The sequence below is a fragment of the Saimiri boliviensis genome, chromosome 2, assembly GCF_048565385.1.
Source record: "Saimiri boliviensis isolate mSaiBol1 chromosome 2, mSaiBol1.pri, whole genome shotgun sequence".
NCBI classification, from domain to species: Eukaryota; Metazoa; Chordata; class Mammalia; order Primates; family Cebidae; genus Saimiri; species Saimiri boliviensis.
Genome location: NC_133450.1, coordinates 168,484,916 through 168,502,958, shown reverse-complemented (window position 1 = coordinate 168,502,958; position 18,043 = coordinate 168,484,916). Strand labels below are relative to the sequence as shown.

Here is an 18,043-nt window from a genome sequence, read left to right as displayed (position 1 = left end):
CTTCTGGTACTTTAGTTTTTGTATGGATAGCACAGGAAAGCTGTTCAGTGTAAGCTGATGCTGCAGTCCTCTCCTCTGGTGTTTCCTGAGGGTTGTTTTTGTTTATTTTTAAAAATTCAGAGTTTATTTCATTATTCCTCTTTGACAGTTATTTAGTTTTTTCTGGTTTTTACAATTAAAAACTAAAGTGAATATCTTCTTTTTGTACATGTGCATATAATTCTCTGAGAAGGATTTTTTTTTTAATGGAATTCCTAGTTGAAGGGAATATATACATTTACTATTTTGGTAGATATTGTCAAATTTCCCTCCGAAAAAAAGCTCTGCCAATTTAAATAAGTACTGACAGTGTTTTACTATTTTAATATGCATTTCCCTATTGATGTGGTGGAGCATCTTTTCATATGTTTCTTCATTTTTATTTATTCTTGTGTGAATTGTAGTTTATATTATTCCCTAATTTTTCATTGGATTGTTTATTGTTTTCTTAATGACCTGTGAGAGCCCTTTATACACAGAAATAAAGAACAATGCAGTCCCTCCCTGACAGGGGTCAGACAGGAGTTAGCCTGAGCCTAGCACCTAGGTCCATGTGTTCCCTACCTAACATAACCTCAGAGAACTTCAGCATCAGACAGCGTCCTTCTGTGACTGTGGTGGAGCAAGATAAAAATATGACGATTCTGTAATTGTGTCCAAGCACAAATAAAAATTACACAAGATTTGTGTAAATCACACAAGTAACCAAATATTCCTCTCTCCCAGCTCACATGAGAGCCTGCTGCGGCTTTACCAACGATCACTGTAGCTCCATGCCTGATTCATTTTTATTAAGTGATTTGTACAGGGAAGGTTTTCTGTCTCACAGAAGTCTACTGAAAATTTTCTAGACTATTCGTTGTCTTTCTTTGCCTAGTACTTAGATACCAGTATGTAAGTAACTGTGTCCTGCTTTGACTATTAAGAATCTTAAGGGCCGGGCGCGGTGGCTCACGCCTGTAATCCCAGCACTTTGGGAGGCCGAGGCGGGTGGATCACAAAGTCAAGAGATCGAGACCATCCTGGTCAACATGGTAAAACCCCATCTCTACTAAAAATACAAAAAATTAGCTGGGCATGGTGGTGCGTGCCCGTAATCCCAGCTACTCAGGAGGCGGAGGCAGGAGAATTGCCTGAACCCAGGAGGCAGAGGTTGCGGTGAGCCGAGATCGCGCCATGGCACTCCAGCCTGGGTAACAAGAGCGAAACTCCGTCTCAAAAAAAAAAAAAAGAATATATAGGAAATTGGCTTGAAATGTTGATACTGGGATTTATTTTATTTTATTTTTTTGTACCTAGGAATTTTGCCAAAAGCCTGTTTTTCATAAAGTCTCCGATATGGACTTGCCTCCTTCTGATAAAAAGATTTCATCAATAAAAATAATTTTTAAAAGGTCATCATCATCAGTTTAAAAAAGTATTCTGTTATTGAATTGACCTCTTATTCTTTTAGCAAGAAGAAATTTTTACAGGTGAAATTGAAGGTAGAGTGTCTTGGTCTCAGTTTCAGTGCAAGGTGAAGACCCCTTGGTTTCCCTTCTCCCTGAGTGTCCACCCTCATTTCCACTACTTCCGGGTTATAGGCTTTTCAAGTGATATTTTATTATCTTAAAATTTATTTCCATGAAGATACGAATTACTCTGCTTATTTCATACCCTTCAAAATATGAATTATGCTATCAGGAACATTAGAAAAATATTTTCAATTGAAAGCACATTTGCTTTTGATCCAAAAAAAATCTCATCTGGTGGTCCATTAAATATAATCTGCAATGAGACATCATTAGTTTACATTTTAGGAGCTGTCATTCAGCCATATGGCTTTTAAATGAATACGTTTTCTGCATATTGGATTGCATTACTGGACCGTCACATGTTTCTAATGGTATAAAAGATCCTAAGCCCAGTAAAATATTCCAATGTTTATATCCAGTGATATTCTTGGAAACATTTTATGTCAACGACTGGCAGACATTTAAAAATATTTTTCTTTACCTAAAAGTAGCAAAAGTTTGCATTAAACAGAATTATTCATGGTATCGGTTTAAAATGGTTTTTTTTCTGTATATGTATCCTATTTCCTTACAAAAGAATTAAATGCTTGTAGATATTTAATAAATGTTTGTTATATGTATGAATAAATTAAAATTTCAGTGAAAACATACATACTGAATTACTGCACAGTATAAAAGGCAAAAGCAAAGGAAAATGATCTGTAAATATTGTCTTGAGATTCCTAGAAACCAAGGCAAAACATGTGAACATCGTTTTGGGATCATAAGGGACATTGAATAACCTCATGTAACTGCAAATCGTTTCCATTTTTTCTCATTAGGAAATGATGTATGTCTGGAATGGTTTTTCAATAGTGAGCAAAAGGAAAGACCTTTCTGAAAATCTGTTGGTAACTGTTGAAAAAGCTGAGGCCGCTTTACAAAATCAAAGTAAGTATGCAAAGTAAGCACCAAGGAATCTTTGTCTCTGCTCCGTGACCACTCTCCTGTCTTTTCCCTGTGCACATCTGCCTGTATTAATGTGTGTACATCGTAAGGACCAAGAACTTGAGCTGCAGGGGTCTGGGTGATTGCAGTCCAGATGCAGGGAGGAATCATACACACTGCAACTACATGAGCCTCGGAAACATCTTGCTAAGGGAGAAAAGCCAGCCTTAAAAGAGCATACATTGTATGATTCCATTAACATCATACTCAGAATAGGCCAATCTATAAAGACAGACAGTAGATTAGTGGTTGCCTAGGGTTGGAGGTTGGAAGTTAGGGGTTAGGATGGGGAGGGAGGTGGTGAAAGTGTTCCACAGTTGACTGTGGTGATGGCTTGTACAACTCTGTAAATATGCTAAAAACCATTGAATGGTACATTCCCAATGGGTGGATTGTATGTCCTGTGAACTATATCTTAAAACTGTGACAAAAAGATGAAGTGAGGAAGCCCAGCATTGGAGTTTTGAAGCAGCACAAGGGAATATCCGCTTCCCTGTGGGTTGAGTTTGCTGTGACTCTTTTTTTTCCTTTCTCTTTTCTGTTTTCCTTTTCTTTCTTTCTTTCTTTTTTTTTTTTTAGATAGAGCCTTACTCTTTCACCCAGGCTGAGCGTGATCTCTGCTCATTGTTACCTCTGCCTCCTGGGTTCAAGCAATTCTCTTGCCTCAGCCTCCTGAGTAGCTGGAATTACAGGCACACACCACCACGCCTGGCTAATTTTTATATTTTTAGTAGTGACAGGGTTTCACCATGTTGGTCAGGCTGGTCTCGAACTCCTGACCTCAAATAATCCACCTGCCTCGACCTCCCAAAGTGCTAGGATTACAGGCATGAGCCACTGCGCCTGGCCTACTGTGACTCAGTGCCTCCTGATTGCTGTCTAACAGTTAGTGTGTTTCTGCAGACCCAGGGAATAGTTTTTAAGGTAAAATGTTATCACAGTTTATTCTACCCATTATGTCTGGCTGTGCTAGAGGCCACACTTCAGTTGACTGGGAGCAGCTGATGCGGTAAGAGGAGAATCATCTGGTCTGGGCTTACAGTCCCAGCTCTGCAGCCATCAGACTCTGGGTAACCCTTCTGTTTTCTTGTGAAGTGGGAGGAATGTTGGACCAGATGCTATCCAGCGTTGTTGCCTTGCCCTGACATTTTTTGATTCTGTATTTTTAATGGGGGTTAACAATGCCGTAAGTGATAGCCTTTGTCTTACGTATTTGCAGTGCCAAATCACTTAGGTATTATCCCAAGATAAATGGTCTTATCTTTTGTAACATCCTAACCACAGAAGTAAAAGGAAAACTTCTGTGATGATAAACATGGTAAAGAGCATAGAAATTCAGGAATGGTGGGGGAAAATTATAACAGTTAACTAATTTTTCTTAACTGGGAAAAGATGGGCACTCCAGGAACCCAGCCACTGTCTATTTGAGCAAGCTCTTCACTTCTCCCAACCCCCTATTTATTCCCTCCACTGGTTGAGGGCAAAATTAGAGGGGAAATATAGTTTATCAAACTATGCAAGTAAAATACAGCAGCAATTTAGAAAACCAAGTTGCTCTCCTGCACTCATTCCTTTTTCTCTTAATGACATACTGAGACGATAAGCTTTTGAGATATTTAAGCAGGCAGTCGGGAGCTGAGACAGACAGAGACAGTCATGTCATACTTACTCACAGTTTTGGCTTTGTGTGTCTTCTCTCTGGATGAAAGAATTAGTTTATTTTCTGAAGATCACCTTTGCCAGGTATTGCATGTGACCCTCATGATGAGCTCACTCACAGTTTTGGCTTTGTGTGTCTTCTCTCTGGATGGAAGAATTAGTTTATTTTCTGAAGATCACCTTTGCCAGATATTGCATGTGACCCTTATGAGGAGCTCTTCTAGGACTCATTTTCTGCAAGAAGATTATCTCCTGCTCTCCTCCCCACCTCGAACTGTTAGGACAGCTTAGTAATTAAGCGCCTATCCTTCAGAGCAGGGAAGAAAAGTCCATAATTGGAAAATGGAGAGAAGTTGTAAACCTGAGGTTACATCATCTTCCACCCCATCCCCTGCCCCATTATTAGAAATTGGATGTGCATTTGCATCTCCTAGCTTTGCAAATGTGTCTGAAGTAACACATGGTAGAGGATACAACTGATCTTCAACTCTGCAATGCTCTGGCCATAGTTATTAAATGCTGGTCACTGATACAAAAGATAGAACTTTGAAGACAGCACGGAAGTCGATGATATCCCTGGAGTCAGTATTTGGTATTAATTCCAATAGTGTTTCATTTGAAATCTAACTAAATTCAACATGTAGCCGGAAGTTCCACTTTGACTAATTTGTTTAATAAAATTATAGAGCAAACATTAGGAGAGTTATGTAAAAGGGAACGTGATGCTGACTTTCTGACTTTTTACTTTCTATATCTATTTTCAGATTTTTCTCTTGGGGTGTTTCAGCTAGCTTCTAAAAATTTCAACATAGATACTTTTTATAGTTTGGGCTTCAAACTTCCCTGTTTCTCAGCCCATCCGCTATAAAAGTTCAGCAGATCTTTTGTTATAAAATTGTACTGTGGCAGCTTTATCATGTAATTTTCTTTGAATGTAAAATGGAAACATATTACATGTGTGTTGTGTGTTATGTTCATTTTTGAACACGTTCATGAGGTTGAAAATCATGACAGAGCATTGATACTTTAAGGGAAAACAATCATCTGATAGATAATGGTCTGGAATTTGAGGAAATAATGATTTTGCTATCTCAGGTTTTTGGAGAAATAGAGCATTTTTTAACTCACTTGCCGTGTGCCTAACTCACGTTTGACATAGAAGTTACATGTGGCTTTACTGGTATTTTAACTTCCCGTGACGGTGTCTGTTCCTCAACAAAAATCATCATTCATTGAGCACCAGAATGCTGTGATAACATAAACTGTCGATACAATGCTACAGGAAACTCAGTAGAATGTACAAAAATGATACTAAAAGGTAGCATCCAATATGGACTTTTGGTTTTGGTTCTAGGTCCTAAAAGATATTACTTCTTTAGTGTCTATTTTAACATCCATGATTAAAAGCAATGGATAGAATTTTATTTTGGTAGAAAGATGATTCTAAATAAATTATAGGAAAGGTAATGTGTTATTGATACCTGTGATTTTTCTGGGTGAGTGACCTATCAGGGCATGAAAGTCAGAGGCGAATATTCACTTTTTAACACCTAGGAGTAAAGTGAGTTCATCTCCATAGACAAGTGGTTTACTCTCTCAGCTGCCAGCGCGTGTTAATGATGATTTTTGAGGTTCGTGCTGGAAGCAGCAGGATTTCAATAGGAGGGACTCCCAGGGCCTCGTGTGTTCCCTTTACTGCCATCTTCTCTACTGTCACAGCCTGAAATGTGAAATTACCAGTCTGTCTTGGAATGACTTTGTACTTGCCTATAACTTGCAAAAAAAATTTCAGAAGTGTAAACGTGGAATGGCTACCTTTGTCAGATAGATGTCACACATAATATGGTTCCTTCTGTTTAACACACATTTGCCTTGGGCTGTGGAAAGCAGAGAGCATTTTCAAAAGTGAAAAGTGAAAGAAAACCCTTGACATTTTTCTCAAGCAGTTAGAAGTTTGTGGCGATTTTAGGTGCTTTTCATGCACTTCAGAACCGTTTTGTTTGATCGTATGGCATAATTTCCCCCAAAAAGAACACAACCTAAGAGAATTGATAAGTTGTAAACATAATGATCTGGAGAGGGTATTCTACTTCCTGAATTTTTAATGGGGATAAGGCCATCTGCTTCTCCATATGGAAGCGTTATCCTCTCCTGTATTGAAGCCAGCACCGAAGCCAGACAACAGGAGGAAGCAGCCTTCTTGTTCCCCATGGCTTTACCTTTTATAGAATTAATAAAGTTCTTACTTTATTTAGAGTTCAGATTTCTGGCTGTTGTATCTAAGGTCACAAAGCTCAGAGTGTGGCCACCTGAAAAATATTTTAAGGTGGATAGAGTGAACTCCTTAATCAAATGATGTTCTTATATAGTAAATTCAGCATGTAGGAATGTATGTATGTATCAGATGGGGTCTTGTTCTTTCGCCCAGGCTGCAGTGCAGTGGTGCCGTCATAGCTCACTGCAGCCTTGAACTGATGGGCTCAAGTGATCTTCCTGCCTCAAATCTCTGAGCAGGTGGGACTACAGGCATGTGCCATCATGCCCAGTAATTAAAAAAAAAAAATTTGTGTAGAGGCAGGTCTCACTGTATTGTCCAGGCTGGTCCTGAACTCCTAGGCTCAAGTGATCCTCGCACCTTGACCTCCCAAAGCACTGGGATTATAGGTGTGAGCCACTGTGCTCAGCTCTTTTCACTTAAAATAATTTCATTGTATTTTATTTAGTAAGGCATAACAAATGCCCAAAATATTTTTCTTATTTTTAAATGATCCCTCTGAAACTTTGTTCTTTCTCTTAAGATCTTAAAAAATATTTTTCTTTGTATGTTTTTTGTTTTAAGATTTTAACAGCTTCTCTGTAGATGATGAGTGCTTAGTGAAGTTGCTGAAAGGATGTTGTCTCAAGAGCTTACAGCGGCCCTTGCAAGCTGAACTATGTTACAATCACGTTTTGGAAAGGTAAGACCAAACAATAAAACCAACCTGAGTGCAAATTGTGGTTTCTGGGGAAGTACTGTGTGAAAGTGATGCAAAATGCTTGTATCTGCTGAACTCTTACTTGGTGTTATAAGAAAGAGAATCCAGTAGTGTTTTTTTGTTGTTCCTCATGAACAAAATTATGGTCTAGGTGTAACATGGCTTTATGCATTTCTAGTCGGTGTTTAAAGATGACTCACAAAAACTATATTTGTAGCTGAACTAACAGATGTCTAGCCAAACTCTGGCAGCAGTATACTGAACCTCTGCTACTCATTAACTTTTAAAAATGTTTTAATGTATTTATTTAGTTTTTGTTTTCCTTCTTTCTTTTCTTTTCTTTTTTTTTTAAAGAGATTGGGGCCTTTTCTTGTTGCCCAGACTGGAGCTCAGTAGTACAATCATGGCTCACTGCAGCCTGCAACTCCTGGGCTCAAGAGATACTCACACCTCAGCCTCTTGAGTAGCTGGGACTACAGGTGTGCGCTGCCATACCTGGCTTCTGATACTAATGTAATTCATGCATTTGTTTGTTAATTCATTTATTCCACGGATCTTTGACTACCCACTGTATGCCAGAGACTGTACTGGATTCTAGGGATTCAGAGCTGAGTGAACAGACTTGCCATCACCATGATAATACTTTGGCAGGAAAGAGAGGCATGTAACTGTCTCTCTTTTGGCAAAGGGCAGTTCTTTTGTATATAATTGAGTTTTGTTTTGGTTTTATTTCCCCTCAGTGGCATTGTTTATGATGTCCTGCTCTATTACGAACCACAGAGTTGAATCAAGGTTCTGATGCCTGGCCCTTTTCTCTGTATCACAAATGCAGTATCTACAGGGGCCAGACAAGTAACCTTACTTATTCAGGCTGGCTGAGTGGTGGCAGGAATAGGATTGGTAGGCTCTGTAGGTTAGGGTGTTTTCTCTGAAGCATACAACGACTCCTCAGCTCTATTTGATTATTGCTCTACACCAGGCATCCCCAGACTTTTTACACAGGGGTCCAGTTCACTGTCCCTCAGACCGTTGGAGGGCCGCCACATACTGTGCTCCTCTCACTGACCACAAATGAAAGAGGTGCCCCTTCCTGAAGTGCGACGGGGGGCTGGATAAATGGCCTCAGGGGGCCGCACGCGGCCTGCGGGCCGTAGTTTGGGGATACCTGCTCTACACGATGTGGCCCCAATAGCAATAATCCCTACCATTTTTCATGAAAAGCCTAGAATCTGGATTTTATGTAAAACCTGATTTTAAAATATTGGCTCAAATTTTTTGAAAACGTTGTGCAAGCCAAAATGATCACAGCTGTAGACTGCTGGTGGACATCCTGTGCTATGTATCACCTGCCTTTCCATCCATGGCCACCCGGTTCCCTTCTTCCTGACAGTACTGATGGGAATGTAGGAGGAGTGGTGCCCCTAAAGAATAAAGAGAAAATATCTATTTCCCAAATGTCCTGTCTTTAGTAATATTTTGTAATTAGTTAATGAACTATTCATGGAGTTCTATTTTATTAGTGTTTCTATAAGGATTAAAAGGATGATCAAAAGGATGACCCATTGTGCTGTTTTTTGTGTGAATTGTTTGCTCATGGGCTTTATAATTTTGGATTGTGAACTCACCTTTGGTGGAGTTTTATCTTGAGATTCCTATGAGGCTATGTTGAAGAAGAGTTGCTCTACAGTGATTTTGCACTTTATTTCTGCCATGGGCCACTTTCATGTTAATTTTATTGCTTACTTCTTGGATCATTTAGACAATGTAAATTTGATTTGCACATTCAATGTTGGCAGGCCTATTGGTTATTAATTTCCTAAGGAATTCTTTTATCATCCCATTGAAAATGCTGGCCAAGGAGACAACTGTCTTTGTCTTCCTCCTTTGCCAGTGAGTGGGTTTGTTCTAATCTGCCTTTCTCTTAAGGAATAGTCCTGTAAGGATTCCAGCTTTAAATAGAGGTCTTATTTTCAGCTCCATGCTTTCTGTGTGCCCAAGACCACCTCTCCTGAATGGACATTAGGATACAAAGCCCTTACTCAGATGGAGGCAGACCAGAGGGCTCATTCAGCATCATCCCACATATGTAGAGTTTTGCTTTTTCAATTCTAGCTGTTTTGGGCACTTGGAGGGTTTTTTTCTTACATTCTGGTGAGCGAAGCTATGCATTTGGAATGGTGTTTTATACATATACATATACATACATACATATATATATAAATTATATATATATATATATATATATTTTTTTTTTGGGTGCTTCTAGATGTTTTGTAACCAGAGAGTTCTCATAATGGTGCTGCAAACAGAAGTGTTGACTATTTCTTTATTGGCCTTTTAAAGCATTATAAGACTTAGTTTAAAAATAATGCAACTTTGTTATTTCTAAATGGAGTCATTTTCTGAACACATTCCTGTTCAGAAAGATGATCTTGCCATTTCTAGGGATAATCTTTAAAGATCTGTATGCACTGATTTACTTAAGGGGCAGCAGTCAACCATCAGTGCTGGGTTTATATTAAGAAATAAAAGATTAATATATGAAAGGCACATTATTTCTTGCCATAGTTTACTGAGTTCCATAACTATACAATGGCCACTTTTCTATGATAGACTTAGTGCTGCACATATTTTCTGAGGAATGGGAATAATACATATTTAGAAAAATATATATTTCTTGTTCTGTTAAGATTTACTTGCTTTTCCTTTGCCCTTTCAGTGAAAAGCTACTGAAGTATGACCACTACCTAGTGCCGTTCACTCTGTTTGAATTGGCGTTTTTATATAAAAGCCAAGGGGAAATTGACAAGGCCATAAAGTTTCTAGAAACTGCAAGGTAAGTGTTGAAGGCAGCTTTTCCTTGATTCTTATAGAGTCAGAAATGTCAATACTGTTATAACAACAGCAGTAATATTATATACTTAAAAATTAATAAATTAATGTCAAATTAGTAATCATACTACTTTTGCTAACTTCTGATTGATTTATGCTCATGGCTTTTGCTGTAATTGTACTGCTTCTAAAACCCTCTTACTGCATCATTCTGTAACTATTTACAGACGTGATTATGGGCATCTATCTGAAAGATTTCTAACTTATTCTATTCAATATCAGGGGTTGGCCAGCTTTTTGTGGAAATGGCTAGATAGTAAGTATTTTTAGCTTTATACCATAAGGTCTCCATTCCAACTACTCCATTTTATCAAAAGAAGTCATAGAAGGTAATATGTAAATAAATGGGTGTGCCTTATTTGGCCCTTGGAGCCTGGGTTGCCAGCCTTCGAGGTATTCAGCCATATCTTATTTCCTTGAAGAGCCATTGTTCTTGTGAATGTTGCAGATCTTACCCAGACTCCTTATTTTTTTCTGTTTATTTTGGCAGTTTCAAAATATTTTTATCATTCTGATAGACAATAGCTTTTAGACCCATGATCATGGATCACTTAGGTAAGGCAAAAACCCTGTTGGCCTGTTTGCCTCCAACACCTCCTGTAGTAGAGAAAGAATGCCAGAGTAGCTCTAGGTCATAAATAGTGATTTGTTCATTTATTCAAATTCAACAGTTATTCACTGAGCACTTATTACATGTCAGAAACTAGTGAAGGCTTTAGAGAGACAACTATAAGCAGGCAGTGTTTCTACTCTCTTAGCCAGAGGGAGATATTAAATAAACAAGAAAAATATCAGTGGTATGTATTTTGCTGAGATTTATAATATGATACATGGTACCTGGATGTTACTTCACGTTAGATTGAAATATTTCCTTGAGGAAGTGATATTGTAGCTGAGATTTGCGTAAGTAAAGCCAGTCTTGAGATCAATCATCAGAAGTCAACCAACTAACTAGGTAGGGAACATTCCTGGCAGAAGTCAGTGAACATCTGCATTGAGGAGGTTGAGCCACTGGGTCAATGATGATGCTTTTTGCTCTGCTGGGGAATATTATAGAAGAGCATGTTTGGGGAGAGAAGGAATCATACTTCTGTTGAGACTATGATTCTTTGAGATGGCTATTAAGTACTCATATTAGCTAGATGGCAAGTTGGCATTCATACTTGGCACAGAGTTCAGTGGTAGGGTCAGGGCTGAATGTAGAGATTTCAGTCAACAGCGCAGAGATAGTGATATTTAAAGCAATGGCACATGATGAAGTCATTTTGTGAATGTGCTATAGCTAGAGAAAGAGGTCTAGTACAGTGTCTGGTATATGGCATCTTCTTAGGCATTAAATGATAAGATTAAGAAGATGAAAAGTATTAGGAAGACATCTAGGAAAGCCAACCAAATAGTGCTTCAAAAAGAAGAGCATGGTTAGTTATGAGGGCAGCAGCTAAGAGGTCACACAAGGTAAGACCAGAGAAGTGGCTGCTGAATTGGGCAGCATGAGGATCACTGGTGAACCTGGACAAGTGAGGTGACAAATGAAATGGAGGTAGCTACTTTAGGCAACACTTTTAGGATGTTTGCTGTGAATAGGACGTCATAATGGGGCAAAAGCTTTAGGGGCATGGTAGAGCCAAGAAGGGCTTCCTTAAAATATTTATATATGGGTGATATGACAGCAAGTTGCTTTTAAAGTCAATTTGCTGGGATTATGACCAATATTTTATGTGTTACATATAGATATCTTCAAATCCAGCTATTGGAAAATTATGAATTATAAATACTGCTGTTCCAAATATTCATTATTTGAATACACAGTGTGCAATAAGGCAACTTTATAATGACAAAAATAAAAGACCTGTAACTCACTGCTAAAAAGCAATGAAAAGCCTCCACTAACTCAAGACAATACTGATGATTCAAATATAAAGATACTTCCCAGTAATTCCAAGACCATAGTCTGCACTTTCCCTTTATGTATTAGGAGCTTTGCAAAGTTCCCCAGATTGGTGGCCAGACATTTAGGAAAATACTCAATTCCATCCTCTGGTAAACTCCAGTAAGATGTTGATTTTAGTTTATGAATAATACATTTTACTAACCCTTATCATTATTACCAGTGAGTAGCCCTTACACCTGTTCAAAATGAAGGGCTGTAGAAGTAAGTGTCACTGTAAAGAAAGCGATTCTAGCTCACCCATGGACCAAGGAAGTATGTAAAAGTATTCCATGTTTCTGATTCTTAACAATTCTAGTAAAGGAAGGTCAACATAAAAGCAGGTTTTAAATAATCTTTGGATTTCTGTGGCCCCTTTTAAAAACATTGGCCTAATTATTATGTAATTATTGGCCAAACCATTGATATTTGCACGTGAGAATTGGAATAAGTAATTTTGGTGTCATTAGGTAATTCTGCTATCTTTGTTGCAGTTGTTTCATTTGGGTTTCTTGAGTGATCAATCTGTGTGATCAGGCTCACCATGTTTATATGCACCTATATTAGAATTTTTCAATTTAAAAAAGAAAGTCTTAATTATTTAGGACTAGTTCACAAAATTTGTACAGCCCTCTTTACAACCTTCTTGCTGTGTTTATGAATGGTTTGGTAATTAAGCATACTTGCTACTCAAAGTATGACCTTTAGATGACCACCAAGAAGCTTATAGAAATGCAGATTATTGTCCCCCCAAAGATCCCCCGCAACAGAACCAGAATCTGCTTTTTATAAGATCTACCCTTATGCATATTAAAGTTTGAAAGCAAATAAACAGATCAGAGAGAGGAATGGGAGGGTGGTGGTACCCTGCTGTATAAAGACATTTTGACTGTACAATTTTATTGTTATTGTTTTCAGGAACAACTACAAAGATTACTCCTTGGAGTCCAGACTACACTTCAGAATTCAGGCAGCTCTTCACCTCTGGAGAAAACCTTCCTCAGATTGATGAGAACTTGAAGGATACAATTTTCCCTCAATTAGCATCAGCATCTGCTATAGATTAAACCTTATATTAAAGTTGAAAAGTGATCTTGTGAATGAGAGACAAAAAAACAATATTATTGTTAATATTTTCTATCATCTGAGAAGTTTACTGTTGGTCTACACAATTTTTTTTTCCCTATGGAATGGCATTCTATGTTATCTAGAAAATTCTTATATTTTGCCTCCCCCAAAATAATTTCATATTAAATTTGAATTGGGGGTGAAGAAGTCTTTTAAAAGACTTGCAAATGCAATAGTCTAATTAGATTATTTATTTTTTTAATGTGGAAATTAATATTGTTTAGCAGCTAGCTTACAAGTTGAGCCAATTTTAGATTTGTTGGGTAGTTAAACTTCAGAGATACTTTGTTGCCTAGTACTTAAATTTCAGAAGGTAGATAAATATCATTTACATTTAAAATAGTTTAACAATGACCTTCAAAAGACTTCTGAAAAAGACAGTCTGAGAACATGAACACGCATGGGCTATAATGTACTTCATAGGTTGAAAAGACTTGTATCTATAAAGGATGATGCAGGATTCAGTTACTGGTTTTTTACTCTTCATTTGAATAAAGGTGGTGACATTTTGGAGAGACTGGGTTTAAATGTACTTAAGTCTATGATAGTAACAAAATTCAAAACCTCCTGTGTATTTAAAGGGAAGAAAGTGTCATATTTTAGGAATTTTTTCTTAACCTTAGCAATGAGAACCTAAAATACAAATATGGGTTATTTTTCTTATAGGAAGTAAAGTTCCTGCTGCTTTAAATGATATGTAAAATATCAGTAATTTTTACACTTAAGATGTTGGTAAGACCTGATTTTCTTATCTCTCTAGCACTGTGATGTCTCCTGGTAGATATCTGGACCTCACTTAGTCCTTGGGAAACAGGTTCAGGGCATGGAGCAGAAGAGAGCTTGACACCCCATATGGTCCTTGTTCTGCTCCCCTATTAGCAGTTAGTGAGGTGACCTTTAGCGAGTCCACTGTGCCCTGTGTGTCACCATATTTTCTTCTGTGAAATCTAAATTAAAGAACAGATGACTTTCAAGATCTCTTTCAGTTTTATAACTGTGAGTCTATGTAATAGGTATTTATTTTCAACAAACAACCTAAAAATGTTGAAGGCAAACCATTCGCACGTGGAGTGTTTTATATTTCAGTCATCACCATTGCCCCTCATCCCCCGCGTATATGTGTTGTGGCTGAGGACCAGCTTGCATCCAGAATAAGGAAAGGCAATTTATGAGTTGATGAATCTGGGCCTTGTCTTATTTCTGTTTCCATTTTGAAGAATAACTTGTCACAGAAGCCTCTGCAGTTTAATAGAAGGAGCCACCTATTGGGAGTCAGGAGTTCATTTCTGTGGCTTAATAGTTTTGTGACACAGAGTTAGTAGCTCAGCTTTTCGGGGGCTCAGTTGCCCCAGTGTGGATAGTGGTGTAGTATTTGGTACTTGTGAGGGTTCAATTAGATAAAGCATATGATAGCTTTTTGTAAACTGTAAAAGGCTATACAAAAGTATGAGTTATTGTAATAATTATGGTTTTTACGCATGGATTACAGTATCAACACATAAGTAGTGGCTGATACTGTGGTCTGTGTTGTAAAATGAAAGAAGCATAGAAATTCAAATACCTTTCAGTGTATTCATGTGTTTGATGTTGACAGTAGCCCAGGTTATATGGACTTGCTCATATTGTTCCCTGCCACGTGGACCTGTATCAAGCAGTGTGTGGCTTCTTTTCCTTAAAGTACCAATTATTGACCAACACTGAGGATACATATCCAATGAAAGATGACTAATAGAACTCAAGTCAGAGTACCACCCCTTCAGATACTATGGCAGTAGATATCAATGTGTTATTAATAGTATAACTTTAGGTACAGACAAAATAGAAAATAAAATTAACTGTCATTATAATTAGTAGTGGAAAACATTTAAAATTATTTGTGTATAGCTTTGGAAAAAAGTTTATGAAGTTCTTAGAAGAGCTTTGGTAACATTATTTTTGGAAGGATACACCCACATTGTGACTGGGTACTCTGAGCATTCTCACTTTGTTACTGTGAGAAGCTGCAAGCCAGTAAGAAAATTGTCTTTTGGGTATAAAATGAAGCAATTTTAAGCTTAGAGTGGCCATTTTTATTTAACTCCACATTACTAAACAAATACAAAAGAAATTCATCTCCTCCATATAAAAATCTTTTGTTTATATTTTATATTATTTTTATTTCCTATTCTTTGTATAGTTACCTGATACAATGGACAGTATATCCAGTGGATCTTTTAGTACTACTATAATCTCAAAATGCTACAAATATTTATGTTTCCTGCTATGTTCAAAATATTGTGGTGGCACCAACTTCTAATGTCATCAGCTAATATTGCATTTTGGAATTATTAGAGTGCTCTGTGAAGAATGAATACTGAAGTGACAGTTTGATCTAGTTTTTTGAGGGACATTTATGATGGGGTTGGGTTGCCAATGTGTCTTGACGATGCAATTCATGTAGTTCCTGGCATAATTGACTTTTTTTTTCCCCCTAATGGAGAGTCAGGGTTCTGAATGGTGCTATATAAATTTAAGTAAGTGTATGAATTTAAGTGCTTGGTATATTAAGTGCTGTATATATTTAAGTAACTATAAATTTAAGTGCTTTGTAGGGATGGTGACAAGGAAGGCATGATTTCCCCTTGACAGTGAATGAAAGGTGAACTGCATCAGCTCTTATCTGAACATATATTTTAATATTTTCTATGCTCCTTGATACAAGAAGTTTCCAGGTTACATAGGAAAATTAAGTCCACTGATCTGCCTTCATCCTCAGAGAGCAGAGATGAGACAAGTGGATAAAAGCTGTAGGAAGCTGAATTCCAGATTAATCAGCACCAAGGAAGATTTTTCATTTTTGGAAAACCCAACAGTCTACAATCGATAACCAGTTCTTCTGCAAAGGGGTGAGTTTAGCAGGGCTAATGTGACTGCCATTTCTGCCTGTTATAGCAGCTTAGACTAACTGAACTTTGAGGTCACTCTACGATTCTTTTATTAGGGCTTCAAATCAGTGGGGAATGTGTGAAGAAAAAATTCCCCGCCCCCCCCCCATTTCAAATAAAAGTGAATGTTTTCTCTTTCAAAGCTACTATTAGAGGTAGTTGTGATAGACCCTAACAATCCCTGCTGTTAATACTTATGATTCCACTCCTTTTTAAAGTGAGTCTGTTGATCTTCATAAATAGAGGGGTTTTCCCCCAGCTTGGACATTAAAAATAATTTTTAAAAAGTTCTTTGTGGCCAATTGGAAAATCTTTTGGAATTATCTAATTCTTCATTCATTCCCCCCCTCCCCGTATTTGTTTTTTTTTTTTTTCCTCTCCTGTTTATAATCTCTGTATTTAGAAATCTTAAATTCAAATACATTTAGTTAAAATGAGTTAATGAAGACTCCAGTGATGTTTTAATACCCTAAGATATTGTGATTCCTTGGGGCTGGAATGGATCTTAGAAAATTACCTCATCCTCATGAGACTGTAAGCAGAGCCTGTACGCAGAGCACGTACGCAGAGCACGTACGCAGAGCACGTACGCAGAGCACGTACGCAGAGCACGTACGCAGTGTTGTTTCCCCTCAGTCCTGCTCTGTCCAGTCTTGGTAGCCCCTTGACACACGTGGCTGCGGAGCACTGGAATGACTTACAGCACACGTGGGAATGGGGCTGAATGCTAAGGGAGCATTCACTCTCAGCACTGCACTTCGGCTTAAAGGCCTCCCGACGGCCTGCTTTCCGGAGTTCTGGCTTTTACTTGCTGTCTGCTATGATAACCTGATTTGTGCTTCACATACATATCTGTGAAGTTTGCTTTTTCTGTTTAAGTGCCCTTAAACTTTCATTTCAGCATGTTTATTCTGCAGACAATCAATGTCATTGGCATATTTGAACATTATTCTGCCCTCCCTCCACTAAACTCCTTATGGACTAGATAGAGAGATTTGATTTTTGAGATTATGATTTTAATTTGATTTTACAGACATTCCTTGCTCTTTCTTGCTCTTTTTTTTTTTTTTTTTTTACAAAGTATAGTTGTTCAGAGTCATAGAAGAGTGATTCTCATCTTTGAGAAGATACATTTCATGATTAATATTTTCTAAGACAAAATTCTGAGAAATCTAGTGAAACCTTTTCAATTGCTTTGTTATTAATGTTTCAACACTTGACTCTCTCAACTAGGCCAATATTACTATTTAAAGGTTTTTAGAAGCTGACCATGGTGGCTGATGCCTGTAATCCCAACACTTTGGGAAGCCAAAGTGGGAGGATCACTTGGGGCCAGGGATGTGAGGCCAGCCTGGGCAATATCCTTTATAAAAACAAGAAAATTAGCTGTGCATGGTGACGTGTACTTGTAGTCCTAGCTACTGGGGAGACTTAGGTGGGATAATAAGCCCAGGAGTTTGAGGCTACAGTGAACTAAGATCATGCTATATATAAAACCTATATATAAAATAAAGATTTATAGATAAATGTTACCACTTAGAGAATAATTTTGCAGATGGTTTATTTAAAATATATATTTAAAGCTGGGCACGGTGGCTCACGCCTGTAATCCCTAGCACTTTGGGAGGCCCAGGCGAGTAGATCACCTGAGGTCAGGAGTTCAAGACCAGCCTGACCAACTTGGAGAAACCTCATCTCTACTAAGAATACAAAATTAGCTGGGTGTGGTGGCAGATGTCTGTAATCCTAGCTACTGGGGAGGCTGATACAGGAGAATTGCTTGAACCCAGGAGGCGGAGGTCTCAGTGAGCCAAGATCATGCCATTGCACTCCAGCCTGGGCAATAAGAGTGAAACGTCATCTCAAAAACAAACACACAAACAAATAAATGACATATTTATGCCTTTTGCTGCCTATTATTATTTTTGAATGTATGATACATAAGTGATATGCATATATATATGACTAAGACATTTTTATCTCTTTAGATATTTCTTC

At 37.8% G+C, this 18,043-nt stretch overlaps 1 protein-coding gene across 1 annotated transcript in view; it reads left to right on the top strand.

The window, feature by feature from the left end:
• TTC39B (tetratricopeptide repeat domain 39B) overlaps positions 1–17,047 on the top strand; it is a 149,792-nt gene extending 132,745 nt beyond the window's left edge. The window contains 4 exon segments of the mRNA XM_003928147.3: positions 2,375–2,483; positions 7,039–7,156; positions 9,894–10,010; positions 12,912–17,047. Coding sequence (XP_003928196.2) covers positions 2,375–2,483; positions 7,039–7,156; positions 9,894–10,010; positions 12,912–13,002 — 435 coding nt within the window. The 3' untranslated portion in view covers positions 13,003–17,047.
• The last annotated feature ends 996 nt before the right edge of the window (positions 17,048–18,043 follow it).